The sequence below is a fragment of the Sitodiplosis mosellana genome, unplaced genomic scaffold (assembly GCF_009176505.1).
Source record: "Sitodiplosis mosellana isolate CC-2019 unplaced genomic scaffold, AAFC_SMos_1.0 Smas_scaffold_3, whole genome shotgun sequence".
NCBI classification, from domain to species: Eukaryota; Metazoa; Arthropoda; class Insecta; order Diptera; family Cecidomyiidae; genus Sitodiplosis; species Sitodiplosis mosellana.
In genome coordinates, this window is record NW_022595246.1 from 9,706,818 (window position 1) to 9,733,605 (window position 26,788).

Genomic DNA, 26,788 nt, shown 5'->3' on the forward strand with positions numbered 1-26,788 from the left:
ACCATTTGACAGTTGACTTGTTGATCCGAACTGTCACAACGTTGTTGTGAACCGAGCATTAGAACTTTATTTCATAATTGCATGAAAACATATCTCACTATTTATGACAATAAATTGAGCGAATAGTTGACTCATCGATGGAAAATCCGCAAATTCACTTTTATTCGTCCTTCTAAACAAATCGTGTGTCATAGAACATTCGGAGTGGTCATTGGATTGGCGGCTAAATTTGACATTGCAAAAAGTGTCAGTGGTCGGGAAATAATTTATCTGTCAGTTAATCACATACACTTTTGGTAATAATCTTTCTTTTTTTCTCTCGCTTTGTAACGTGGGACATCTTGCCAATACAGAAACAACAATCAAAAGAGACTAAAACTTGATTATTTTGACTCGTTCGGAGAATGTTGTGTACAAAATAAACGGTTTTGTGTGAAACGAATAAGGAAGCGTGTATATTTGTACGGCGTTTAGATATCAAAATTTTTATTGTGAATAATGATACATAGGTGACTACAAATTTTAGACATCAACAAAAATTGAAAGAGAAAGTCATTCGTGAAGATGAAACTAATCGCAAAAAATGTCGATAAAGGCATGCAAGGGTGAGTTTTTTGTTTTGATTTGCACTGATTTTATCTCTGAAATCCATCTGTGATGATAATTTTGGATGGAATTATTTTTTTTAGGTCGGTGGCACTTGTGCCAGAAGAACCAGAAGATATGTGGCATGCATACAATTTGATTAGCGAAGATGATTACGTTCGATCAACGACAATTAGAAAGGTGCAAAATGAAACGGCGACCGGTTCGTCGAGTAGCAGCCGAGTGCGTACCACCCTCACCATTTGTGTCGAAAGCATCGATTTTGATACACAGGCGTGTGTGCTGCGTTTGAAAGGGCGGAATCGCGAAGAGAATCAATATGTCAAGGTGATTGGACTTTGAAACAAAATATAAATAGAGAAAACATTTCCGAATCATGTATTTAATGTAAATTTTTTCTGCATTTTTTTTTTAGATGGGTGCCTATCACACACTGGATCTGGAATTGAATCGAAAGTTTGAACTGACAAAACGTGAATGGGATACGATAGCCTTGGAACGCGTTGATATGGCTTGTGATGTTACACAGAATGCAGACTTAGGTGCCGTTATTATGCAAGAAGGACTGGCTCATGTGTGCCTGATAACCTCGAGTATGACATTGGTGCGTAGTAAAATCGACATGAATATTCCACGAAAGCGAAAAAATAATGCCAAAGGACACGAAGTCGGTCTTACGAAATTCTATGAAGCCGTTCTGCAGAGCATTTTACGTCATATCAATTTCGATGTTGTTAAATGTGTACTAATCGCTTCACCGGGCTTTGTTAAGGATCAATTCTTTGAATACCTCAATCAACAGGCTGTTAAAACTGACAATAAGGCGAGTTAACAAGACGGGTCAAAATTGGAATATTTTTGATATTGATTGACTTTGTTTTGTAGGTGCTTCTGGAAAATAGGAGTAAATTCTTGCTTGTTCATGCCTCATCAGGATTCAAGCATTCGTTAAAAGGTGATTTGTTGAAAATTGATTTGCTTTTTATCATTTTTATTGATTAACGATTGGTTATCATGTTATTAAATGCTTACCTCAATGGGAGAAACTCATTAAAAACAATAAACACTTCGATTTCTATATTACAATGTGTATTTGATCATTGCAGAGGTGCTTCAAGATCCAGCAGTACAGTCAAAACTGTCCGACACAAAGGCAGCATCTGAAGTGAAGGCGCTAGAGCAATTCTATCAAATACTCCAAACTGAACCAGCTCGTGCATTTTATGGAAAAAATCATGTGGTTAAAGCAGCTGAAGCACTAGCAATTGAAACATTACTGATATCAGACAATCTTTTCCGGTTAGTACAAAATGCTGCGACATCATTGCAATAAAGAACAACAACAACACTTTTTCATCAGATAATGTGTTGTGATTGAGTTAAAAAACGTGATTGACATGATTTGTGCGAATTATTTCAGATGTAATGATGTGAACGTTCGAAAAGAGTATGTAAAATTAGTGGAAGATGTTCGAGACGCCGGAGGTGAAGTGAAAATATTCTCCAGTATGCACATATCGGGACAACGTAAGTAACACACTGCATGGTGGCATTGAGTGTAGAAAAATTGCGACCAAATACTAAATAGCCATTGCAAAGAGCGCCCTTTCGATTCGCAAATCAAAATTTACCTCATTCTAATATAACCTATTTGTTTCAATACGGTTTTTTCCTGCAGAATTGGCACAGCTGAGTGGGATAGCTGCAATTTTACGGTTTCCGATGCCCGAGCTCGAGGATGAAGACGAAACTGAAGATAATGACACACAAGACAGTGACTCTGACAATTAACCAATCACATATAAATATTTGAATGCAACTGCCAATTTGTTTTTTTTTTCATCCAAAATTTATTCGCAATCGAATTGTAATTTGAACTCTCGTTGCATGCTGAACAAAAAAATCAAGCAAAAAAAAAACAAAACAAAAATCAATAGGTTGTTGATAACTTAATTTATTTTATTCTATTTTTTTTTATTACGCGCCCAATTGAGTTTCGAATACTTTTTCTTGTAATTAAAATATTGTATATATTTACTTTTTATGTAACAAAACAAAAGCAAAGAAGCAAAACAATAATAAATGAAACGATTCTAGATTCTAAATGAAATGCTGTACCCATTGCTCCCATCCTATTATAGAAATTCCTTTTTAAATGTCAATTGCATATGGCGAAAATATCGGAACAGCGAACACATAATAGTCAGTATTTTACATTCAATATACTTATGGTATTTCTCTTCGTTTTTTTTTTCGTTTAAAGTAATTTGTGAGACACTCCACACACGATGTTTGTTTAATGAGATATAATAGACCTATTCAATTTTACCGACAAAAAAGTGTCGAGAAAATTCTTTGCAAAATGAGGATTGTTTTAATCGGCCGGTGAAGAATGATGTCGCAATGTTTCAATGAGTATCGAGCAAATTTGATTTGTCTAGCAAATTTGACGAACTCAGAGCAGCAACAACAAATTATATATCAGTTCATAGGTATTTACAATGTTGCCAGCATTATCATTATACACACTTCAAGTCTAAATGTTCTGATGAAATTCCAAAAATCCATTTAAATTCATATTCCGGCATGGTCATCGTCGTCGATGGCCTTCGTATGGTCATGCATTATTTGCAATCTTGTGGTTTTTGCTGCGCAAAGTATTCATCACGGAATTTCTCATTCAACTTTGCCCCAATTATCGTTCGAACCCACGTCGGTACTAATTTGCATGTTGCATACTGTAAATGAAATCACAAATAAACACCGATTTTGATTGGTTTAAAGCGATTTGTGCATCAATTTGTAAAATAAACGAACCTGAAGGCCATGAATCCAATATCCAGTGGTTTCATTGGTTCTACCTAAGGTGGCAACCGCTGACCGAGTATACGTTTCCACATCGGGACAGAATACATTTCCCTTCATGACGGTGGTCGAGTAATTGTTCATTTTTGTGCGCACGTATAGCGGCGTTATCGACTGAACAGATATACCGTACGGTGCAAACTCATGCTGAATGGCCAATGTAAAATTCTTGACATAAATCTGAAACATAAATGACATTACATACGATTGCAACAATTTTGTTTTGGTTTCTTTTTATTGAATGTTTTTTTTTCTCTTTCAAGGGCTATAATGTGGAAGATCACTCATTGTTGTGAAAGAATCATAGCACCGTGTTTTACCTTACTCTATAAATAAAAGTAAACGTACTTTGGATGCGCCATAAACAGCAGCATAGGGTAATGGTTGTAATTCGCTACCAGATGATATATTTACGATTGCACCTTTACCGCGTTGTTTCATGTCATTGACCAACATTCGTGTCATCATCGTTACAGCGCCCATGTTTATGTTGAGCATACTCCATAGGAAGTCTGGTGTTAGCTTGCCCAATTCATCGGGATAGTCATACATTCGGCCGACATTGTTCACTGAAATCGAAATTGATCAATTGATAACAAATGGTTTTCGTGTTGAAATCGATATGACCAAATGTGAAGTAAAAACTTCGTGAAAATTAATCTTCGCAAAAAAAAATGAATCAAACTCAACGCAAAAACTAAATTAAATTAGTGACGATTTCAACATGCTATGTTTGCTCACATCAAAAATGTGACCACCTTATCATCATTTATCTCGCTTTATGCAATCGAATCGAATCGAAAGTTGAACATTATCGATATAGGTAGAAAAAAGTATAGGTTTGAAATCATGACACATGACACTTAGTTTTTTTTTGCTTCTACGAAGATGACTTGCTAATTTGTCAATTGATTTGTTTCATCAAATACTTTTGCACACTTCAAAGTTCAAGATCAATATCCAAATACATCTGACTATTTGTTTTTTTCTTTTTGCGAAACGAATCCATTGAATTACCTCCGAATACACGCGAAACGATAGTTTTCTGCAAATGTTAATTGGTCAACGAAGCTCACGTAACTTGAGTTTTGGCTGCGAGATATTATTATACTTGCTGAGCTTAAATAGTTTGAACATCAAACTCAAATTGACTGAGCATTGAATTCGAATGGGAATTGAAATGACGCACCGAAAAAAAAATCTTCATAATTATTAAGATTGTAAACAAGAGGTAATTAAATTAGTGGCACGAAAGAGTCTTTGAAAGATGATGAGCCTAGCAATGTTATGACTGGATGTCATAGGAGTGGATGTTGAGTTCGCGGTATGGATTCACAACATTTTCAAATTGATCGTTGTAATTTCAACGTAATTCAACTTACCCAATATACCGACAGGAATGCCACTGAGTTGTTTCTCAATTTCATCGTAGATTTCTTTGCCATGGCTAAAATCGGCGACGATGTATTTTGTCTTCACTGGATATAATGATTCTGCAAATACAAAATGATTCCATTCCATTCGAATTGATTCCAATCAATTTGTTGAATTTATGCGTTTCTCTTGATATATTTACCAATTTCGTTGGCTACTTCAATTAGCTTTGATTTCGTTCTTGAAATGAGTACAATATTAATGCCTCGTTTGGCCAATTGTTTAGCGTATTCGCGACCAATGCCATCGGTGGAGCCGGTTACCACTGTTTATGGCCGTTGTTCAATGTTCCAAGAAGCGGAGGGAAAAAAGCAGCAGCAGCAGTGGTAATGCATGTAACAATAGAAAAACAAAGCGGTATAAATAATGTACAGAATAGTTTAATGTTAATTTTAATTCATATAAATACAAAACAATGAGGCGTGAACGCTCGGCCAATGTGCCAGAGTACACTGTACACGTTGGAAGGTCAGGTGTTCTGATATTTCGGTATAAATGTTTACTAAATGTGCAATTGAATTTAAGCTTTAATGTTTAAAAAAAGGCTTATTATGTTGATAGCGAGCCATTGAATCGGATTTGTTGCGGCCAAGACTCGCGATGCTAATACATTCTATTCAGCCGCATAGAACTACTTTTAGACAGATTGCGAAATGACAACGTTTTTCAATTTCAAGTTTTCCGATTTTCTTAACTTCGTATGAAAACTGGTCGCATCAAGTCTTAATATCATTAAATCAAATGGATATGGTGTGTTTTTTTTACTGTCATTTTGGTCGCTCAAAACGAATGCAGTCATGTTTTTCAAGTAACAAAAAACAAGGTTAGACTTGTATTCATCGGTGCTCAATTGGTTTGCGCGTTCAATTGCACACAGCAATTTAAACGGTTGGGCAATCGCAATCGTTTTATCGCAAATGTATGCACTGTACGCCAAGATACATACACACACATCGAGCACAGCACAGTCTATTGAACCTTTTTCGTTGTTTCACCTAGCTGAATTCTAGTTAAATCGACGTAGACCCAAAAGCCCATTAAAAGTATTAATAAATCATCGACATATTGTAGAAATACCAGTGTTCACACACAGCACAGCTCCATATACCGTTCAATAAATTATACTTAGATTTTGTTGTGTAATTTTGCTTTTGAAGAAAAAGACCGCATAAACTCGTTTTCTGTGTGTTATTCTTTGGAATTGTATGCGGTTTCTCTTCTCAATTGATCGATCGAGTGTGTTTGATTACGCAACCGTACTATCGACGGTATGGCTACTTTTATAGTTCAATGATTTTCATCTCATTTTTTTTTCTTTTTCGGTGTCTGCAGCTCGGAATCCAGTTTCACTTTTTCTGACATATCATCATGTAGACAGTCAGACGGGTGCGTAAATAATTTCGTAAACAAACCAATGAAAGCCGGAAAAAAACTTGTCACTTCTGGAAAAATTTAAATGTTCATCGACAGAATATTGCCCAAAAAAAGGTTTATTAGTTATGGGTTTTGTGTTCACCATGGTGCACCCCAATCGATCTGAACCAAATAACTCATTAAATTGTGTGCAACAAACACACACAAAACAGTTGCAATAATTGAGCCGAACCACCGTTCGATTCTTAATTTATGCATAAATAAATTGATTTACAATTAAAGGCTGTGTGGTTGTGGGTTGTGTGCGCAGAACGGATATTTCAAATACCACGTCAAAATTGCAATGAATAGCATTTGGTTTTCGTTCGTATGCAGTCGACTCGGGTTCAGTAATAATTTTTGTCATTTTTAAGTGGAACAAGCAACGATCAATTTTTAACGGATGAGAATGCATTTTGAATAAATGTTGTTTTTTTTCGGTATCGATTATAATCGCTGTTTCAACACTTCCCTTCATTAATCTGAACAAATCGCCAGCCAATAGTTATTATTATATGCATGCTACGCCGCGATGAAGCACTTTTGTTGTGGGCATTGTAATTAAAACTGTCGCCTAACCGGAAAATTTCAGCACAAGAAAAACGCTTACAATCTAATTTACAGACGATTAACGTTTTTTTTTTGTTTCTCTATAGCAATTTTGATTGATTTGTCGTAGCGTCACGTAATACCTTTTAATTCGCCTCAATTGAAAAAAAAATAAATATTTCCAAAATTGTTGTATATTAATTTTGTAAAATCGAGACGATTATCCACTATTTTGTGAGTTGGCTTTTTTTTCGGCTTCTTTCGTCGCTTTATTAAGCACATGCTCAACATATATATTAAGCAAATTTTTCAATTTTTTTATTTTGGACTCAACTCAATGGAGTTTTTTTCTGCATAAAAAAGACCCATTAAATGTTGCATGAGAAAATTGGCGTATGGAATTTTTTGTTTTTTTTAATGTGTTAAAAGGTGAGAGAACGCAATTTGGCATTTTTCGATTCATGCTATTACTTTGTACATTTAATAGCCAATAATGGAATTGTATATGATGTACAGGCCAATCCAATGAGGTCACAAATAATAAAGCGCATCTCGGAAAATTACAACAAGAATCGTGAATGGACAAGCGAATAAAACTGTGTTACGAAATCATCGAATGTTCATGATGGCAGAGGAAAAAAAAGGTAATGCAATGGCACTGAGAAATCGATGATATTAAAAATAAATTGCATATGTGATTGCACATTCGATTTCGGCAATCATCAGATTTTTTTCCTTCAATCAAATGAGATGTGATCGAAATGAAAAACGATTGGATTTTTCTTGGCAAACGTCTAATGTTTCATCGTATTTAACGATGATCGCAATTTGAAATGGCTTCTTCAGTGATCACAGCCGCTTTGCCATACTACGTTACGAAGCCATAATGTACAAACTGTTGCATACGCACATCCATTACGCACATTAGTACATGGTATTGTTTACCTTGGAGCAACGAACAAACAAACACATTACAATGCGTTTCTATTTCTGGGTATATCTTTTTTCTTCGTTGTGTCTGCCAGTTTGTGTTTACTATTACTGTTTGGATAAATGAAAAAAGAGCTGGCAAGCAATGGTCGATTGTGTATTCATTCAATTTAACACTTGATCGGCTAATTTTGCTAATCATTCAACCAACCATTTAAAAAAAACAAAACAAGTAACCTGAATGGAATGGTCTATAGAGAATTTAACGATAAACAGATGCCATCTTATTTCTTCTTGCAAACTGGCTGGCACTACCTGATCAAAACAATTGACACTTCTGGTTTGTCATATTCGCTTCGTCATTCGATGCAATTAAATATCATTTAGAATACATGGATCCTGTGCCATGGAATTTCCCTTTCGTCAAAAATATTTTGTATCCATTAAGTGGTTATCACTTTTAATGGAACTGCATTTGTGGACGGAATGGCCTTGTCATGATCTAATCATTTTGCCGAAAATGTTTTTGGCTGAGGAAACACTGTTAAGGCTGAGAAGTAAACAATGCACATGGCAATGAAGACTTACTTAACTCAAAAGACATTTTGGGTGTAACAATGAAAAGCTCTAATTGAAGCGATGGATGTCACTAAAGTAAGTTTACATACATTTTTTTTCGGGTGAAACACATGCGAAAAAAGTCATCTCTCTAGGTCATATGTACTCATGCGGCGCATAAAGCCAAGCGTTTCTCATGTATGCAACAAAAAAAGTACCATCGCAACGTATAATTTCCATCAATAACGGCCTCATCAGTTTATAATCATACCGCGAACGTACTCATTGTTTTTTTTCTTTGCTCCAATATGAAGAGAAAAGAAAAAACTGTTTTTTTTCTTAAGCTTCTGATCAAGATATAAACAGCGTTCATGGCTTATGCAAAACCAATGCAAGTGCATAACTCTTCAGCTCACTCATTTGTAACAACGTATACGCGATGTGCATATTTGTGGCGTTTTTTTTTCACGTCCTTATTCATAAAATGCAGAAGCACACAATTGCGCTTTGTACTTTCAGTCGAGTGCAATACACAACGACCATGGCACATTAACCTACATCGATCGTTTAACTAGCCATAGCGAGATGATAGCAGCCAGGTAACGAATGAGAAAAAAACTGGAATTTCCTCTTTCAGTTTTCTCTACACTCGCCGGAGTACAGAACCTAGTGCGATCGCTTCTCCATATGTATATACACATTGATTATCACTTTCAAACGGAGAGATATCGAAAAAATGCTAAGCATTTCATTTTGTTTGAAAGTAGATTCTGTCTTCTTGTTTGGTGACTGTTTATTATCGGTCTCCGGTATTTGTTTTTTTTTCATTTTTGGTTTTACTTTTTTCAACTGTAATTCTACGTTTTTTTCCTTCGATTTCTTTTAGTAATAAACGGAGTAAGTTTTCTACTTGAAATTCAAATTGTTCACTGGAGAATTCTGTTGCTTCATTACTTTTTTTCGTTCTCTTTCATTCGATTCATTTGAATTTGCCTTCACTTCTTTCCTCTTTTTCCAACGTTTTTTTTTCCATTGAAAGACGAAAAGCAAAACTTCTTTTTCGGGCTTGCAATAAATTGTTTGTCAGAATAAGAATTTTGCTTTTCCTCTTTCGATATTTCTTTCACTGCTATAGTATGGTAATGCATTTTAACATTTTACTTTCTTGTTTTATTTAATACTCTGTTAAATTCTTTCTCAATTCTCATCTCAAACTCCTTACCGAAATTTTTACCTCTTGTATTTTCAGTCTAGATCAATGACCTGAGTTATCATACCTGCCCAATTGCCGAATTTTTCGCTGAGCGGCACATCTTCCTGTGGTTGAAAGTATGGCACCAAAAAACTTCTGATAATTTGAACGATCGACTTGAAATTGTCAATGCTCCACCACAATAGCGCATACAGGCCAATCAGAATTAAAATCAACGCTATAAGTTGAACGCTGAACACGAACTCAATGATTTGGTCCCACATTGTAAATGTTTTCTGTGTGGTTTCACAGTGGTTTCTTTTTCAATTTAAATTCGAATGTGATACTTGATATTTAAAGCGATGTAATGAAACCTTTTGATTTGCGATAATTTACTCTTCGTTCATGTTTCAAGTAAAAGGAAAAAACTCTCAACAATTTTTTTTGTTCACTCGCGTGTTATATTTCTAATGTATTTAAATTTATCTCTTTAAATTCGAAGACTTTACGAATTTTTTTAGCCTTAAATGGTTATTATGTTTTTTTTTCTGTTCTAATATTTTCCATTCAAAATTGAACTTTGTTTTAATTTCAAATGTTTTATTCGCTGTGTAACCACTGGAACCATCAATGTCTATCACCAAATGTATATAATCTTCATTCGGAAGAGTCGAAAAAATCACTGAATAATCACTTTACGCAAATTGTAATGATAGTCTGCGCGCGCGCGTCGACATACAAAAATCATTCTTACTGCCGCGATAGTAGATACAGAGAGCACACGACCTCTTAACATTACAACGGCACACACAATACTGAACTTAATGCAAATGCTCTTTCCGATCGACTGTAAACAATGTTCGCGTTTTTCATTTAAATGTCTGCGTCGCTTCGGTGAGAATGTTTCCGAATCGACGATGTTTGTGTGTTGCGGTTTGACGTTCACACTCGCACGGTTCACTGTCACGATCTCATACTTTCAACCGCGATATGTGTGTGCAATGCAATGAACAAGTGATGAACGGAATACTAATATTGAAGTACCTTCTGGGCGCTCGAACAAACGTGAATGGATAAACAAAAGAACGTGGATCTACAGAGCCTAGAGGTGGCGGTGTGATTTTCAAATATTTACAAAACACAACGCAGAAGTCGCTTGAATAAATAAAATACTTTCTATGCTAAACAATTCAACTTAAGACGATTTGTATGCGAAACCGAAGACAGTTGATTTATTGCAACGTTGAGGCAGATCATGATCTTTTCGATGTGGTGGGGTCAACTATAATTTGCAACTCACAATCGTTCATCACTTTATTCCAAAGTTGTCTTGAAGCTTTTGAACGATCAGACTTTTACCGATACATTTATAAGCTTTTTGTTTATTTACAAACTTGTCAAATGGTTTTTGGCTTCCAACCAAATAGATTTTTGTTCAAAAAGCAATTTGTAATTCCAGCAAAATATTGTTGAACGATGACCAATGAATTTAATCACAAGTCAAAATTTGGCAACACGAAATAATGATTTCATTTTGAGTGCAAATCTATGTTTGGTTTCAGTTAAAATTTAAAATCGTCCAGAAAACTTAAACCCGAAATTGAATCAAATCAGACTCGTGTTCTGCAATAAATTGTAGCATAGTTTCAGCCATAGGGAAAGTGCCACAATACATTTCAAATGTAAGTCATTTGACACATAGCAGTCAATGCCATCTCAATTCTAACTCATTGAATCATTGTATTTTTCGGCAACTTTTTTCAAACGTGTATGGCTTTACTAGAATATAATCAACTTTACGGCGACGCTAACAGCTTCTCTGTGGGCCGGTACTACGTGTTAGCCAAAACGTATTGATGTTTCGCAATGGTTACATATTTTGTGTATATCATTAAAATATTCGTGTATTTGCTCGAGAATATTTCTATGGGTGAGATTGAGAGTAGTGTATGTTTCATTGACTTTGTTACGAAAGAGAAGAGCAAGTTTCTGTCGACTTAAAAATGGTTAAAAGCGAGTATGTTCGTTTTTTGCGGGTCCTCGCGGTTTTTCACGGTTTTCGCGGAACTGATAAAAGATAACAACTTGGTGTCTTCGACAAAGTTGTAGCACTCGAGGTCTTCTATAACATTGCTGAAGTCAGTTATCTCTTATCTCTTATCAGTTCCGCGAAAAGCGCGAAAAATGATAAGAAAAAAAAAGTTCTATATAAAATTTGCTTTATTATGTGCGCGATTTGCGCGCAACTGATAAGAGATAAGAGATAACTGTCTTCAGCTTAGTTATAGAAGACCTCGAGTACTACAACTTTGCCGAAGACACCATGTTGTTATCTTTTATCAGTTGCGCGAAAACCATGAAGACCGCGGAGGCTAGACGGTACTACAACATACTCTACTTTAACGCCAATAGAATCATCAGAAAACATACTCGCCTTTTCAAAAATATAAATCGAAGAAAAAACATACTCCACTCTCAATCTCACCCATAGATTTGAGGCAAATACAAATTTTTTGAAATGAACTGGTGAATAGAATTAGTCGTCGAACAAAAGGAACCACTGCGTTTTTTCTACATCAATTTGTTATTGCAATACAAAATGCTGTGTTTTGTTGTTTGGCGACCAATGCAATACGCTGTTTTTATTCACAGTGAATCAAATGCTTGATCAAAATTTTCATAAAACAATATTGAACTTTACCACACGAACGAAAATAACAATATATTTCTGTTATAGAACTAACATTTAATCTGGTTGCAAAATAAAAATGAACAAATTATTAATTTCATGAAATGTTTATTTTGATTTTTGAAAGACACTACTTATGCCCTCGATGCTCCTACAACTATTCTCTGGCCACTACAATAATCCTAGATGCTTCTACAATTAATTCTGGGTTACTACAATTATTAAAACAGTTTGGACCAGTTTTGGAGCAGTAATTCTCCCGTACAAAATTAAAAACACTGCTGTTGTCAAAATAAATCGTTGAAAACATCATGAATCGGATGACTGCTTTGAATTCTACATTTTTTCTACAAATAATTGGACCTATTCTTAATTCGAAAAAAAAATTGATTTGTGGGAAATACGTTTTTTGACCAATATTTGAGTATTCCCATTTTCCGCTGGTGGATTGTTAAATATTCTTTTTTCTTGAAAGTCACTTTGCACACCTTACACTTGTATCGTTTAATTTTCCAATTAAATGCTTTTCAAAATGTTTTTTTAATTCAGATTTGTTAGCAAATGATGTCTCGCATGAATCGCATTTAAATTTCCATTTATTTGGATCATGGATATACATGTGACGCTCCAAATTTAACCGTTTTGTGAATTCTCTTCCACAAACTTTGCAGGTAAAGTCTCCAGATCCATTATGATAACGTATGATGTGCGTTTCCTTATAACTTTGCGAAGCAAACGTTTTGCCACACTTATCGCATTTGTGGTAATCATTTTTTTGATTTTGTTTTTCAATCATAATTTCCTCTATATTATTTCCCGTCTGGATTATCTTCAATTGCAATATTTTGTGCTCTCTGTCTTGGTGTAATTTCAAACTTTGGGCTCTGCGAAATTTCCCTTTGCATCCATCAATTCCACAAACAAAAAGTTCTTCATACTCATGAACCCGCTCATGACATACTTGTTGATTACGACTTATGAAACGTTCGTTACAATTTTCAAAATCACATTTATACGGCTTCTCTCCCGAATGGATGCGCTCGTGAACTGTTAACAATTGTTTACGCACAAAACCCTTGTCGCAAATATTGCATTTGTATTTTTGTATTCGCAAGTGGATCGAATCAATGTGGGCTAGCAATTCGGTCTTGGTATAAAATAACGATTCACAAAGTTCGCATTTATGTTTCTTCCCATCTCCATCATGCATCCGATGAATGTGATTCCTAAGATTACGGCGCTTTGAAAATTCTTTTTTACAATATTCGCACGCAAATCCGGCTCCAGCATGAAAACGCAGTATGTGCGCTTCCTTTGAACCTTGCGACCCGAATGTACTACCACAATCATCACATTTATAATTGTTATCTTTCTGATGCTGTATCTCAGTCAGTTGAGGTTCAATCACCTGCTTCTCATCGTCGATATTTTCATAATTCTGCTCAAAGTCTTCTGTATTCTGAGCACTGATCTCATTATCAGACTGTTCCATTGGATCCATTTCGATGTTCAACTCTTCTTTACAAATTGTTTCCTGTGCCCGAGTATCATTATCGTTATGAGTGAATGTAGCGTCTTGATCTTGTTGTTCTTGAATCGGCTTCTGAACATTTCGTTCATCATTTTGCACCGACTCATTCGTTTTATGCTCTTTGGATTGATGCAATTTCAACATAGATCGAAACTTAAATTGCTTTTCACATCCGTCGATTGAACAAATGAGCAATTCATCACTGTGTGCTCTTTGATGTAATGACCAGCTCTGTCTATTTTTGAAACGTTTTTTGCAACCATCGTAAGTACATGGATAAATCCTCTCTTCATCCTCAATAGGTGGATGCATCGTCGCCACATGTTCAATTAGTTTTTCTTTTGTGTCTAATGCGCTCGAGCAAACTTTGCATTTATACTCGCGTGTGATTATGCCATGCACTCTGGCTCTGTGCAGTCGATAAGCGCACGGGTATGAAAATTGACTATCGCAGCCATCAATTTTGCATTGGAATGGTGATGGTTCTAGATTGAAGTGTGTTTTATAATGTTGATTTCTCATCCTAAAACATCTGAAATACTTTTCGCAGCCATTGAATTTGCATTTATACGGCTTTTGCCCGGTATGAATATAGTTATGGTATCCTAGCAATGCTCTGGTTTTAAATGCTTTCCCACAAGTTTTACACACGTACTGCAGGATATTTGATTGTTCAGTGTTCATGTTCTGTTGAGGTAATTGATGTGATTCAGTTTCGTACTGCTGGTTCGGTTCATGTTCATCACAATGCTCATCCTTTACTATTACTTTCTCGAATGGCAATGGTTCATCGCTCCTTGATCCAAGATCTTCATTAACCTTTTGATTAATCCTCCGGCGTTTCGATTTGTGTAGTCGTTCTGTATCTCCTTTTCCGTAAATATCTTCCAACACAACAACTGGATTTGGGTTGATATCTGGAAATCGGGCCAATATCGCCAAATCAACATTTGATACCGTTGACACCATTTTACTCTCACGTGTTGATATTACTAATTGTAAACAATTGAAGAACAATTGATTAAATTCATTTTCATTGTATTTTTCAATATTTGACTGGAAAACTCACCTGATTCCAAGCCATTTGTTTCCACCAGAATGTCTTCTTCTCCTTCTTCTTCTTCTTCTTCTTCTTCACGACGATCGGACGGCTCTGTTTGTATTTCTTGCATTCTCGCTTCACATGTACCTAATGTCACCAAATTTGTGGTGGCACCATTTTCATCACATTGCAAAGGGTCCAGAGGGTGCAGAACAGATTCAATGACCGTACATGATTCGACATTTTCTTCCGAAATTGACACCTTCTTTATGCATGTCGCTTCATTATGACGAACATACAAATATCCACCGATTCGAATCAAGTTTTCATCGCAATCCGCACAAGTTTCCTGAGCAAAATGCTCCAAAATGTGATCGTCTTTGTCGGCGGCTTTATTAAAAGTTTGCTCACAAAACAAACATTGATGCACTGAAAAATAGAGCGTTTATTAGAATTTATTCCTTCAATAATGCTCGAATCAACCTTACATGCAATAGATTCGTCCATTTTTTTTTTCTGTGGGGAACTTGTTCAACCCGCTTATTTTATTCAATTCAACAAAATACACTTCATTCCAATGTTTTACTTTCAGTAGCCAAACATCTTCAAATTGTTTACCTTCAAAATGTCAAACTCATATGTCTACTCCTTGAGTATTTGCCAATCAGTTTGAGTACTGAGAGTAGAAATTGAAGAAGGGCTTAAGTATTGAAGAGAAACTATTTGAATATTTCACAGTTGAATAATCGAACAAAATAATTTATGGAAATTTAGATGAATTTATTACAAAAAAAAGAAGAATCATTTGTATATTTTTATTTTACAAAAATATTATTAACTTCATTTCAATGCAAAAAAATTATTATTCTGTTTTTTTTTTTGGCAGGAATGACATACCAGTTGTATATCGTTGATATAACATTCACCTCCACCATAAGTGCTTTGTGTGGAATGTTTTCAACAAAGAGTATGATCATGTTTCGATTTCTAATATAGTATGCATGACTTCATAAAATCATCATCAGGGCAACCAAAAATATTTACGAGAAAAACTCAAAATATTTATTTATTAATGCACGAAAAAACATCGAAATATTTACGATAAACTAAAAAAAATAATTGAGAATATCTATTACAAACATAAGGTGTTCCATAAATGTGAGTTCGCTCATGTCTTTCTATTTCTTGACGAGTTCGGAAATATTCACCACAATGTGGGCATCGGTATGGTTCCTCACCCGTATGTATTCGTTCATGTGCTATTAAACCTTCTTTATGTTTGAAAGCCATTTTGCAGTATTCACATTTATATTTTTTCGTATCCGCACTTCGCTAAGGTTTGTCTGTTATTAACATGGGTTTGTTTCATCTAATGACATAGAAATTTCACGATAAAATAAGATGCTACTTTTTAAAATTTCGGGTTAATATGTGATTTTATTAGCAAATTTCGTTTCATAATTGGATCAAAGTTTTGGACTCAATTTTATTCTTCTATTGCCCATTGAATTCCACAATGCGTCCGCTGAACAGGATGGTATTCTTAATGTCATCCCGAATAAAGTAAACGAATGGATGATCTGCACGGAACTTTAGCGTTTTTTTCGTCTGAATTGATGTTACTCCAACATCAATCACTGTGATTTGAAGGTACAATCAATGGCGATAAGCAATATTTCAACTCCAAATAATATATTTAAAAAACTTTCAAGTTAATTAACCTGTAGCACCTGCAGCTTCAGAACCTTCTTCATTGACTTCGATGAAAGCTTTGTGTAACACATCCGAAATCTGTAATGGTTCATCTGAAACCAGGAGACCTGTCAAGTCGGCTGAAGATGTGAACATCTCAGTTATGCCAATCTAAAAGGAAGTTATATGGGAAAATTATCATTGTTCGAAGCACAAAAAAGATATCATCTCACACACCCTTTGCAGAGCTGCATTCAAATTAATCTCGAATTCGGTTTTGAATTTTGGAATTGTAACTTTTACTTTTCGTGTACACATTTGGTGGGTGATTCTGGATAAATCGTAATTCTTTAATTTGCTTTCAAGTGCCGACAAACCGGTGCGACTGTTTGGTAGAACGATAACGAATGAGAAACTCGAGTTGGCATACTTCATTGCGATCGCGGTCGCGTCCAAATCATTTAAAGTTGTATAGTTGAATCGGCCTTTGTTGTGCATGAAATCAACCAAAACTGATTCAGATGAGGTGGTAAAAAATGGTTCTTGCTTGGTGAGAGCTTTGTTGAATTGATTTTCCCATTGGCCTTTGAAATAAATGGCATTGACCAACATAGCGCGAGTATTTGATGAAATCGCATTCGGTGCAATTATGTCCTTGATTTTTCCTTTGGTTTTCTCATCCACAAAGTGATTGATTTTTTTTGCAGCCGATACCGAATCTCCAAAGTTTAATGAGCCAACAGCGGACATAAATTTGGTGGTAGCAACGTCACGGAATTCCGGCTTGATTTCATAGCCGCGGTTCACGTAGATTTGATTGGCAATCGATAGTTCTGCATTGCCAGCGTTTCTTAGAAGCATTTCATAGTATTCGTGGCATTGATTAGCCGTGGTTGTTTTGTCATCGCTCAAATTCAATCCTTTTACCAATTGATCATAGGTTTTACCATTACTTGCTTGAGAAAGAAGTGCTAGAGCGCTTGCTACAGATAATGGAGAAATGATGATATTGCCCGGAGTTGATTTAACGCTCTGTCACGGTGAGAAAAAGGTGAAATTTTCACACTTCCATCGATATTGTTGCTAAAAAAGTTGCATTTAAAGGGAAATTACCTGGTAAAAGTTCAATGCAAAAGTGGGGATTCCTTTGGTCGGTTCATTTGTGGGCGCTCCCGATGCGATTGATAAACCAATCGACAGTAAAATAATTGGAAACATCACTAGAAGGAATAATTAAACTGTCAAATTTACACAAATTTGGAAGATTTCGATGTCATGGAAAAAAGTTCGAATGGAAAATTTGAAAAAAAAATTACTTTTCTCAAGTCAACGAAGTTGTTTACGCCAAAAATAAAATATTCGCAATTTTTGCTTCGTTTTCCAAGTGCAACTTCGATTCAACAAATCACGTATGATAGTCACTCCAGATTTCAGTTCCTTTTATACCACGAAAACGCATTGTTTTTATTTATATTGGAATCTTCACTGATAAGAATATTTTTAACGAAAACAACAAAGATATTTTGAAATTTGGTACAATTCCAGAAATTTTAATGAAAAGAGTGATGATCAATTGCTCTACCCTTGAACTCACCTACAGATTTACGTTGAAATCGAATTAATATGATTTTATCAATTCATATTGTTTAAAAATAAAAATGAATCAATATTAAAATATTCCATTTGACGCATAGGTATATAAAAGACTGTTGAATCAAAAAGGTGGTATTGATAAGTTTAACTTGATACTGCTAAAATTATGATGGAAAGAAGAAAAAAAATCATGTACTTGAGGGTTTAGCTTTTGAATGATCGAGATTTACCACTCAATTTCGTAATCTTTTTGTTCATTTCAAAACTTCTTGAGTGGGTTTTTGTCATTCATCCATCAGAAAGAATTCATTGGATTTAGAAAGAAAGAATAACTTCGAATATTTGAGCGAATTTCGTATTTGAGAAACAAATTTCACAAAATTTTCATTTCTATTGACTTTCTATTGACTATTGTAAAAATAATTTACAAAAGAAAATACTAAGAAGAATCCAATCGAAGTGAGTTTTTGCAACGAAGTAAAATCGTTGATTTTCAAGAGAATGTGCCGTACAGTGTTTTCCATAATTTCGTTCGGTGCTTTTACCTGAACAAGCTTTTTCACCGCTGCGACTAACCGTGAAAAGTTTTCAAAACCATTCAAATGTATTTTCGAAAGTAAAACCAGTTAATGTTGCTGTTTCATTCAATTTTATTCCATCGAAACGAAATGAAATACATTTGAATTGTTATCTCTTCATTTGATCGCATATTTTCGTTCGAGTGAAATGCCGATGTCAATTTGTGATTTCATGTGTGGCAAATCGTCAATCTGCGGCAACAATGTATTTTGATTAGTATATTCGTCGATAACTTTCTTCAAAGGATGGATGGGAATGCCTTTATTTTTGGCGGCAGTGACCAATTTATTTGCATAATCAAAAAAGTGTTGGTCATCTTTTTGTATGACCGATTCAATGGCATGATTTGTTTCGACTCGGCTTGTTATCACTTCATCTCGTCGCGATATTTTGTTCAATTCGATTTGCTGATCAATGGTTTGCCTAAGCTGTTTGGCCGTTTGAACCCGATTAGCATATTGTTGACGATAGAAAATTAAATCGATTTTCTCATTGAGTTGACGTTTTGCCTTTTCCAAATCGTGATTGCGCTGAATTTTCTGTTCCATTTCTTGGATCGTTTTCACTTCTATCGCATGATTATGGATACGTTCGCGTTTCAATTCTTCAATATGTTCATTTCGCTTTTTTTCTTGCTCGTCCCATTTGACCGCATAATCCTTCACAGCGTTTTGATAGCACTTTTCTTCGACTTTTTCTATATCTGGCAGACTTTCAAACAGCTTCTTAGCTAAGGTGTCTCGGTAGTGAGACCGTCGCTTCTGTTTCGATTTCTCCTGGTATTTTTGATTGAATTCCTCAAACCGTTTCTGTTCGAGATATTTGTTGATTCGTTTTTGTTCAATGCATACCTTGATCAAGTCTCCTGAAAGAAAAGACAAAAAAAAAACAGAGAAAAATAAAATGAATTTCTGTCGAATTAAAAAAATCAGAATGATTGATCAAAACATTACTCTGACGCCTTTGTTGCATATTCTGTTTCGATAAAAAGTCGGCATTTTGTCGGTCAAGTCGTTGGCCGGTGGCATTTTGCTGTTCTTTATCGAGTACTCTTTGCATTTGCTTCGTATTCGTTTGCAATTCCTTTTCCTCCATTTCGGCCAGTCGTTGACTCGCCTCCGATTTCTGTTTCTCTCGTTCGTTTATGTCTTTTTGTAACACTTCTTTGTACTGTGCACAACGTTTTCGATAATTACGTATGTGTTCCTTTTGATTTTCAATCCATTCGACGGCCTGTTCAATTAATTTCTGACCTTCGATTAAATCTTTTTGTCATTGTAGCTCCTTTTGTCTGTGTCGTTCGTGTCGCTGTTGCTCTTGTTCGGCCAAAATTTGGCTGAGCTTGTAAGCTGATTCCAATTGTTTGGGTCCGGATTTTAAGCGTTGTAACAATTTTTCCGCGTATTCAATACGCTCGCGACGGGTGTCTTCATCGTGTCGCTTCACATCTTCCAGACATCTTCTCACTGCCATCAAAAAAAATGACCAAAAAAAAAACATTAGCAAAACTTGCGACACATTTTGTTTTTGCTACGAATTTTGTTTTCTAACCTTCGGCCTTTTTCTGTTCCTCTTTTTTCTTCATAGCGGCCACTTTGCGCTGACGAATCTTGTCGACCGTGTTGTCCCAGTTTTTCGTCATCTCACGTGAACCATTTTTCAAATACTCCTCATATTGCACATCCTTTGATACGTCACGTTCATAGTCCAAACGACCATAAATATTTTTGGCCATTCGCTGCCATTCGAGATTCGTCAAATTGAATGGGTTTTTTGATCTATTGATTTCCGGCAGACTCGTTGTATCTTCTTTTATAGCTTGCTTTATGTTTTCCGACATTGTATTTTTCGGTGAATTATTACAGCATTTATTAATTCGTTTTTCCATTTATATTGAAAAATATTTCAACACTTCTTGAATCAATTTCTTTGGGATTGTTTAACTTTCGAATTGAATCGTTTGTCGTCAACACTGAAGTCACTACAGCAATGCGAATGTATCAGAATGCAAATATGGTGGCATATTGTTTACTGTTGCTAAGACGTTGTGTGTTGCCGTTGGCCACAGTTTGCGTTGTCAATCAACATCGTTCGCCTCACATGCATTTGAATGAACAACAAACCGTTGATTTCAAGTGCAAATTTCTTGGAATTGTGAAATTCTACGAATCTCTCGCTTGTATCGCTTTTTTTACAAAGATCCATGTCAAAAATGGCCATTTTTCAATGTATCACCAAAAACTAACAATAAACAACATCGAAATTGTAAACGTTTTGCTATGTGATGAATCTGAAGTGTAAAATTATGTTCATTGACACAAAGTGTCGTGTAATTTCCGAAAAAAGCGTTATTTATTCTTATTTTATTTCAAACAGTGGAATCAATCAAGATGACGTGTACATCGCCAAGGTGGAGTGAGAACAACACATCGCGAGAGACTATGGTCATTACAAGCTTGACGACGACGACGATACGTCGTACACATAATTCATCGTCAATGAGCCGAAACAAAGTGCTTAAACGGACACAATTAAACGACCCATACAATGTGAACAAAAGCAATAGCCATCGAAACCGTAGACACATAAAAGATTCCCATAAAAAAACACACACCGTCCAACTGAAATGCGTGTAAAAAGTGGAAGTATCGAAAAATGCGATCGTCAAACGATGCGATCTGTTCCCATTGACAAAGAGAGATAAAGTTTTGCCCGCGTGAATTACATAAAGCGAACGAAAAAAAAGAAAAGAAACAGAAACATCAATTCCGAACATAAAACCCATTGAAAGTGAGCTCACAAACTAAACTAATCGAAAAAGTAGCAAAAGACTGGTTCGGAGGCAAAAGAGATCTTTTTTTGAACAAGAAAAATTATACACAAAACCATCACACTCGAACCGTTAATGGGCTTGCTGCTGTTGTTATTGTAAAGCCACAGTGCAAACAATCACGAGAAAGCAACATACAAAGTCACATTGATTGTTTAGCCAAATATAGCTGCGATGTACGCGCCTGCTCTGCATACACATACACATGGACTAATACCGCTGCAGCATGAGTGTAAAAAGTGTAAAATATAATTTAATAGGCAATAATACTCGGTTTGAAATTGAATGTGATGATTGAATGCCCAATCTTTGTTTAAGCGATCTTTTTGCGTCTAGACAAGCCGCGCGCGAACTCTTGATATTTGTGTATAACTCTGCTTTTCATACCCACCGAACGGTTGCCATTGCCATTGCATATTCCTTTTTTTCTGTTCACCGTCAAAGCTTTGCAAACATTCATGGCAGCAATCCACGCACTGGGTGTGCAGCCGAAACCAAACAACCGCTGAGCAAATTCAATCAAAATGCAAATCATAGGGTGGAAGAAAACATTGGCAATGTATCGATGAACTCAAAGCAACGCTGGAATACCACGCTGGTTGTATACACTCGGAATTTTTACGGAAAATACTCTTTATTGATTGATTAACGTGTGCTGCTGTGTAATAAAATTCAAATGCTTAATTCAAATACATTGGCTTTGCAGTCTGGCGAATTTTTTGAACGGTCAGCGAAAATCTTTTTTTGGAATAAAAAAATGTTTCTTTTTTGAGCTGAAACAAACTTTTGCTTGACCGAATTTTCGGTTATGGTTATACAAACATTGCAATTGAATTGTACAAATTGTGCTTCATAAAACATGCTGCATCTGGTGAATTGCTCGTGAATGGTCAATGACCATTGGTCATCACAAAACAAATTAATTCGATTGACAAAAACGGTGTTAATTTGTAATTGTGTTCTTTGCAATGAAGATTGATGTAATCCTCTGAAAAAATGGTGTTTGATATAATTCAAGCCATCGTTCTCATCACCATAAAAAAAGAAATGGCTGAATTAATCACCTAAAATTCAATATTTGAATTTATAAAATAAAAATTAAATTAAAAAGGCGTGAAAATTGTTTGATTTCTTACCGCTGCAAAATTTTCCAAAGTACACGGCATGATACCAAAAGCACTAATCCAAAACGGCGATTGAGCGGAACGCATCATAAATGCACAATCTTTTTGCATATTCAGCGGATACGTATACCATTTTGAGTCGTATACTGATTCTTGGACCAATTCCAGACTTGTCGTCAACACATTGCCAAAGTAGCATAACATAAAGAGTAGTTCAACGATATAAAACAGTGAAAAGAATGCCACATAAATCGTTGACCACTCCATGTTCTCGGTAGCCTGAAAGATGTTTCGCATCCGAACGTATTAGAATATTATTTTTAACTTATTACTTAAAGAAAAGTCGAATAAAAAAGAAAGATTCTCACCGATTGACCGCGTAGTAAAGAGCCACAAATGCTCACAATGCAAGGTGTAAATGTGACGAAGATGACCATTTTCATCATATCACCCAAACGCTCGCTGAGACTGAAAAGGATCATAGAAATTAGTTGAAAATCCAATTTAAAAACTAAATTCACCCTTACTCCAAAATGTAGACATGGAATTTAATCAATGCTTCGAATTTATTGTGCAGTGCTGGTAGATCCTCTTGTTCGGCGAATGTGTCCATTTCATTGAAATAAAATTCAAAATCTTTCAAAAATGCTTGAATATACAGAATGATTCCAAAGTACATGGACACAATAGTTATCAAAATTGTAGTGCCTGTCCAGCAAGACATCGATTGAACCACATTGACACCAATAAATCGCCTAGCCGTACTTAGTTCAAATGGCAGCCTAAAATTTTTCAATAAATCTTTTTCATTTCTTTCCAAATCTTTATTCCTGAATAATAAAACACCCACCAAACATTGTTGTAATGCAAACTCCATGATTTTATTGAATATGAATTGGCTGCTAAATTGTAAAATACCACCAAAAACGGACAGAACCCGTACATAAACGATCCGCCAAGAGTTAGTATAAAGAATATCAATGTCAGCTTATGTATAAAGGCCTCGTTTTCCGCATAATAATTGTCTTTTCGTGCTGCATTCCCTGCGAGTTATGATAAAAGTAGAAAAAATCGCTTCAATGAAAGTGATATCAATGTAGGTAATTTTTGTAACAGGAAAGAAATCTTTTATGTGCTCACTTTCTTCGGCTCGCTTCTGAATTTCAAAGAAGAACCCACGAACAGTTTCCCGATTGGCAATTACAATGAAAAAACTGGAGAACACAACCACATAAATTGCAGCACAAAACATGAGCTCCGTAGCGACTTTAACATTTCCAATGAATCGAACGAGACTTATAAAGCACGGTCCCAACGATGAGCCCATCAATATGCTCATGCCAATTATGCGGGTTGTGGCCAACGGACTCACATTTTGATCGTAGGTACCTAAACCAACCAAATTTTGCAGCCATTTGTTTCGCTGAAGTGTCAACATTTTGAACGTGATTTTCTTCAATTCTGATTTTAATTGAATTCACCAATTGTGTTCAAGATTCACCAAATCGGCTACGTTTCCACTTTAGGCTGATAGATTTTTCCAAATCTTCACCAGAAAATATTATTCTCTTCTATTTGGGAAAGAGTATATTTTTATTGACCAACAGCTCAATTTAAAATTGAGCAAATTTAATCCAAATCAATATCAACAACGCACGACTTATTTCGAAAGCCACCATCGGAATTATGTTTCATGAAGTGGAATGCACTTCTTTTATATAGGTAAGTTTTAGATGAAAATTACATGAGGAAATTGTTGCACACTTCTTGAATAATAGATAAGTGTCATTACTTTCCAAGTTTTGTGAACAGCCGAACTTGATTCCCTAAATGAAACTCAGGTGAAAACAATATTCGTGCATAATTTAAATAATATGTTGAAACAATGTTTCATTCACATGGTTCAATCAATAACAATATTTTTCTGATAAAATCTAAAATATCAGCAATTTGTTGATAACATGAGAAAATATCATTAAAAAAATGTATATTTTATAATAAATGCAAGTTCAAACTTATCACGCGTCACATTTTCCGTATCAAAATCACATTGGTTTGAATATAATGTAACTGAATTTTCACATCTGCTATGTTCTGATATAAAACAAATTGATGTCAATTTGATTGCTGTAAACGCCTTGAAATTACATCTGATTAACCGACCGTTGTTGGCTATCATGGGATGAAACACTTTCGATCAATCTATGAATACTTTGGTGAAGGACATTATGTTCGCACGTGTTGCAATTTGACATGAGCAATCATACTTTACCCACCCACTTGCAATTACCTAATTTTGCCATTAGAATGTGAATATTTTATGGAGACATTGTTCTAACATCAAGTTGAATGATACAAATATTCTTCTAACTAGTTGCGACATAATGTTTAATTATTTCCATCCAACTATGCATTGGACATTGCAGTCAACGATTTTAAATATTCAGTTAAATTGTAAAACACAAAACGCTCTCATATTTATGGTGTCAAGAGAAACGAAAACTCCGAGCATATTCGAAATTGATGAAATGTATTCAAAGATATGAAATTAATTCAAACGGTAAAACATTGTCATTGATATTATATACCATAAATGAATTGTTTTTGCTTGCCATGTCAGCATTTTTGTTCACCGTTTTAGCAATTTTGCGATGCATTTTGAATGAGCCACGTTATCCGTCCGCATAAATCTAAACAGTGATTTGAATCAAAGCCCCTCTCAAACTGTGCATGCACACACATCAACAGCAAGCGTGTCTCTCTCGTGATAACATGTGTTCGAAGCAGCTCTCAAGCTTCAACTGTGTCTGTGTGTTGCTTACGCTTGATTCGGCAATGGAACATACGAAAAGCTGTTCCATCAGCTTCGCCGTGTTCGCTCTTTCTTTCCAGCTTTTTCTGCGTACCGTGTGTATGTATCTGCAAACAAACAAACACATTCAACGGTACGCTCAGTTGGCACTGACTCTTGGCTGAACGAAAGACGGTACGCTTGGTATGAGCTTCAGTGCATTGGTGACCACATTGGGTATAAGACGTTTTTCTAAGACCACACTCGTTCGTACGAGTGAACCGTTTTTTTTGTTGTTGTTTAAGTAAACACCAACCAAGTAAAATGATTAAAGTGATGGATTTTTCGACATGATCAACCAATTTACCAACGTCTATCGTTCACGAAGCGGAATTAAGTGACACAGCGAGAGCTAAAAATAGCGAAACATGTTTTAGAGAAAGAAATTAAAACTGTTCAAGAATTAATAAAAAGTGACTTAAAAAAAAAAAATTTGAATATTATCTTGCCTGGCGAATCGGCAAATTGGAGGTAAAAAGAAAATCAGTTTAAAAGGAAAAAACTCAAAATTCTGTTGGTTTTAAAATGAAAAATGTTCCGTGCGCTGTAGTATGTGATAACCTTTTTATTGTGAAATCCAGTTCGGAAAAATTCGCAGTGGACAATGATATAATATTCATGTACTTGATTTCACAATACACATTCGAAATAATTGACGAATTACAATGGCAATTAGCAGTTTGGTACCGTTGTGTGAGAGCTGGACATCAATCTAGATCGAAAATGTTGAAGAGCAGAAAAAAAAACCATCCGATTTCGTCATGATCTTGTCGGAAGACGGGCGTTGATAAATCTCTTGTAATTATTCTCAATTAAACGGCGAAGGCAAACGAAACTCTCGACGAACACATAATTAACGACTGACACACCGACAAACAAAAATCACCCCGAAGTGAATTTAGCCAAACAATTGGTTAAGTGAAAATTTACTCTCTCATCACCTAAATTTCGATAGAAAATTATTTCTTTTCGGTGATTATTTTAAATGGCTAATTTTTTCCCTTGTGTGTATAATTTAATCGCATAGCATCGATTCACGACACCATTTATTGACGAGAGAGAAAAAAAAATAAAATCAACAAACACGGATCGTATTTAATATGTGCATAGAAGATGTGCTCTCTAAAATGGAATGAAAAGGCTCGATTTAAAAGAAAATTATGTGACTGCATCTATAAAACTGGAATCAATGAATAGTAATTGAGTCGATTACATGGTGCAACACAAAAAAAACTTTCTATTTGCTGATTGAAAATCGCGATTATTAAACGAATCATCTATGGTGATAGTCGATCGAGTGAGCGTGTGTG

At 35.4% G+C, this 26,788-nt stretch overlaps 7 protein-coding genes across 10 annotated transcripts in view; 2 read left to right on the plus strand and 5 right to left on the minus strand.

Moving 5' to 3' along the window:
- Positions 1–101: 101 nt before the first annotated feature.
- On the plus strand, positions 102–2,711 carry LOC129566349 (protein pelota). The gene is made up of 9 exons (XM_055442201.1): positions 102–246; positions 354–461; positions 527–605; positions 690–933; positions 1,022–1,429; positions 1,492–1,561; positions 1,713–1,905; positions 2,027–2,133; positions 2,285–2,711. The coding sequence occupies exons 3-9, from the start codon at positions 565–567 to the stop codon at positions 2,395–2,397; spliced, it is 1,176 nt and encodes a 391-aa protein (XP_055298176.1). The 5' UTR covers positions 102–246; positions 354–461; positions 527–564; the 3' UTR covers positions 2,398–2,711.
- On the minus strand, positions 2,541–10,553 carry LOC129566350 (hydroxysteroid dehydrogenase-like protein 1). The gene is made up of 6 exons (XM_055442202.1): positions 9,633–10,553; positions 5,048–5,170; positions 4,854–4,964; positions 3,820–4,040; positions 3,424–3,651; positions 2,541–3,344 (listed from the first exon to the last, which is right to left on the minus strand). The coding sequence occupies exons 1-6, from the start codon at positions 9,829–9,831 to the stop codon at positions 3,231–3,233; spliced, it is 996 nt and encodes a 331-aa protein (XP_055298177.1). The 5' UTR covers positions 9,832–10,553; the 3' UTR covers positions 2,541–3,230.
- Positions 10,554–12,154: 1,601 nt separating this feature from the next.
- Positions 12,155–16,108, minus strand: LOC129566352 (zinc finger protein 600-like). Its single transcript, XM_055442204.1, has 3 exons — positions 15,298–16,108; positions 14,837–15,238; positions 12,155–14,759 (listed from the first exon to the last, which is right to left on the minus strand). Exons 1-3 carry the CDS (start codon positions 15,314–15,316, stop codon positions 12,712–12,714), a joined length of 2,469 nt encoding a protein of 822 aa, XP_055298179.1. The 5' UTR covers positions 15,317–16,108; the 3' UTR covers positions 12,155–12,711.
- Positions 16,109–16,226: 118 nt separating this feature from the next.
- Positions 16,227–17,962, minus strand: LOC129566353 (serine protease inhibitor 42Dd-like). Of its 2 annotated transcripts, none has more exons than XM_055442205.1 (5): positions 17,818–17,962; positions 17,615–17,721; positions 16,739–17,533; positions 16,531–16,672; positions 16,227–16,446 (listed from the first exon to the last, which is right to left on the minus strand). In XM_055442205.1, coding segments are annotated over exons 1-5 (1,188 nt in total). In that variant the 5' UTR covers positions 17,819–17,962; the 3' UTR covers positions 16,227–16,303. The 2 variants fall into 2 exon arrangements, with proteins under 2 accessions (XP_055298180.1, XP_055298181.1); XM_055442206.1 differs by having other exon boundaries at positions 17,823–17,928.
- An 827-nt stretch (positions 17,963–18,789) lies between these two features.
- Positions 18,790–20,513, minus strand: LOC129565867 (cilia- and flagella- associated protein 210-like). The gene is given in 3 exon segments (XM_055441169.1): positions 18,790–19,538; positions 19,627–20,139; positions 20,225–20,513. Coding segments are annotated over 3 exon segments (1,551 nt in total).
- Positions 20,514–22,396: 1,883 nt separating this feature from the next.
- On the minus strand, positions 22,397–23,080 carry LOC129566355 (odorant receptor 4-like). The gene is made up of 3 exons (XM_055442207.1): positions 22,996–23,080; positions 22,640–22,906; positions 22,397–22,567 (listed from the first exon to the last, which is right to left on the minus strand). The coding sequence occupies exons 1-3, from the start codon at positions 23,071–23,073 to the stop codon at positions 22,517–22,519; spliced, it is 396 nt and encodes a 131-aa protein (XP_055298182.1). The 5' UTR covers positions 23,074–23,080; the 3' UTR covers positions 22,397–22,516.
- Positions 23,081–25,623: 2,543 nt separating this feature from the next.
- LOC129566356 (mucin-2) overlaps positions 25,624–26,788 on the plus strand; it is a 44,773-nt gene continuing 43,608 nt past the window's right edge. For 2 of the 3 annotated variants that reach the window (XM_055442208.1, XM_055442211.1), the window contains exon 1: positions 25,625–25,949. The gene's annotated coding sequence lies outside the window, so the exon portion shown is untranslated. Of the gene's footprint in view, positions 25,950–26,788 lie in introns of all 3 variants that reach the window. The other variant, XM_055442209.1, reaches the window with a different exon arrangement.

What these genes read in the sequence shown, in the direction of transcription:
- LOC129566355 (XM_055442207.1), bottom strand. Translation starts at nt 23,073, where the DNA reads ATGATGAAAATGGTCATCTTCGTCACATTTACACCTTGCATTGTGAGC. An exon ending in CTTTACTACGCGGTCAATCG is followed by an intron (nt 22,907 to 22,995) that starts GTGAGAATCTTT and finishes AACATCTTTCAG; the next exon opens with GCTACCGAGAACATGGAGTG. An exon ending in CTTTGGAAAATTTTGCAGCG is followed by an intron (nt 22,568 to 22,639) that starts GTAAGAAATCAA and finishes ATTGAATTTTAG; the next exon opens with GTGATTAATTCAGCCATTTC.
- LOC129566353 (XM_055442205.1), bottom strand. An exon ending in TTGCATTGAACTTTTACCAG is followed by an intron (nt 17,534 to 17,614) that starts GTAATTTCCCTT and finishes TCACCGTGACAG; the next exon opens with AGCGTTAAATCAACTCCGGG. An exon ending in TGAAGCTGCAGGTGCTACAG is followed by an intron (nt 16,447 to 16,530) that starts GTTAATTAACTT and finishes TTCAAATCACAG; the next exon opens with TGATTGATGTTGGAGTAACA.
- LOC129566349 (XM_055442201.1), top strand. Translation starts at nt 565, where the DNA reads ATGAAACTAATCGCAAAAAATGTCGATAAAGGCATGCAAGG. An exon ending in ATTCAAGCATTCGTTAAAAG is followed by an intron (nt 1,562 to 1,712) that starts GTGATTTGTTGA and finishes TGATCATTGCAG; the next exon opens with AGGTGCTTCAAGATCCAGCA. An exon ending in ATATCAGACAATCTTTTCCG is followed by an intron (nt 1,906 to 2,026) that starts GTTAGTACAAAA and finishes GAATTATTTCAG; the next exon opens with ATGTAATGATGTGAACGTTC.
- LOC129566350 (XM_055442202.1), bottom strand. Translation starts at nt 9,831, where the DNA reads ATGTGGGACCAAATCATTGAGTTCGTGTTCAGCGTTCAACTTATAGCG. An exon ending in AAAATTCGGCAATTGGGCAG is followed by an intron (nt 5,171 to 9,632) that starts GTATGATAACTC and finishes GGCCATAAACAG; the next exon opens with TGGTAACCGGCTCCACCGAT. An exon ending in CATTCCTGTCGGTATATTGG is followed by an intron (nt 4,041 to 4,853) that starts GTAAGTTGAATT and finishes TTTCGATTTCAG; the next exon opens with TGAACAATGTCGGCCGAATG.
- LOC129566352 (XM_055442204.1), bottom strand. An exon ending in AACAAATGGCTTGGAATCAG is followed by an intron (nt 14,760 to 14,836) that starts GTGAGTTTTCCA and finishes GTTTACAATTAG; the next exon opens with TAATATCAACACGTGAGAGT.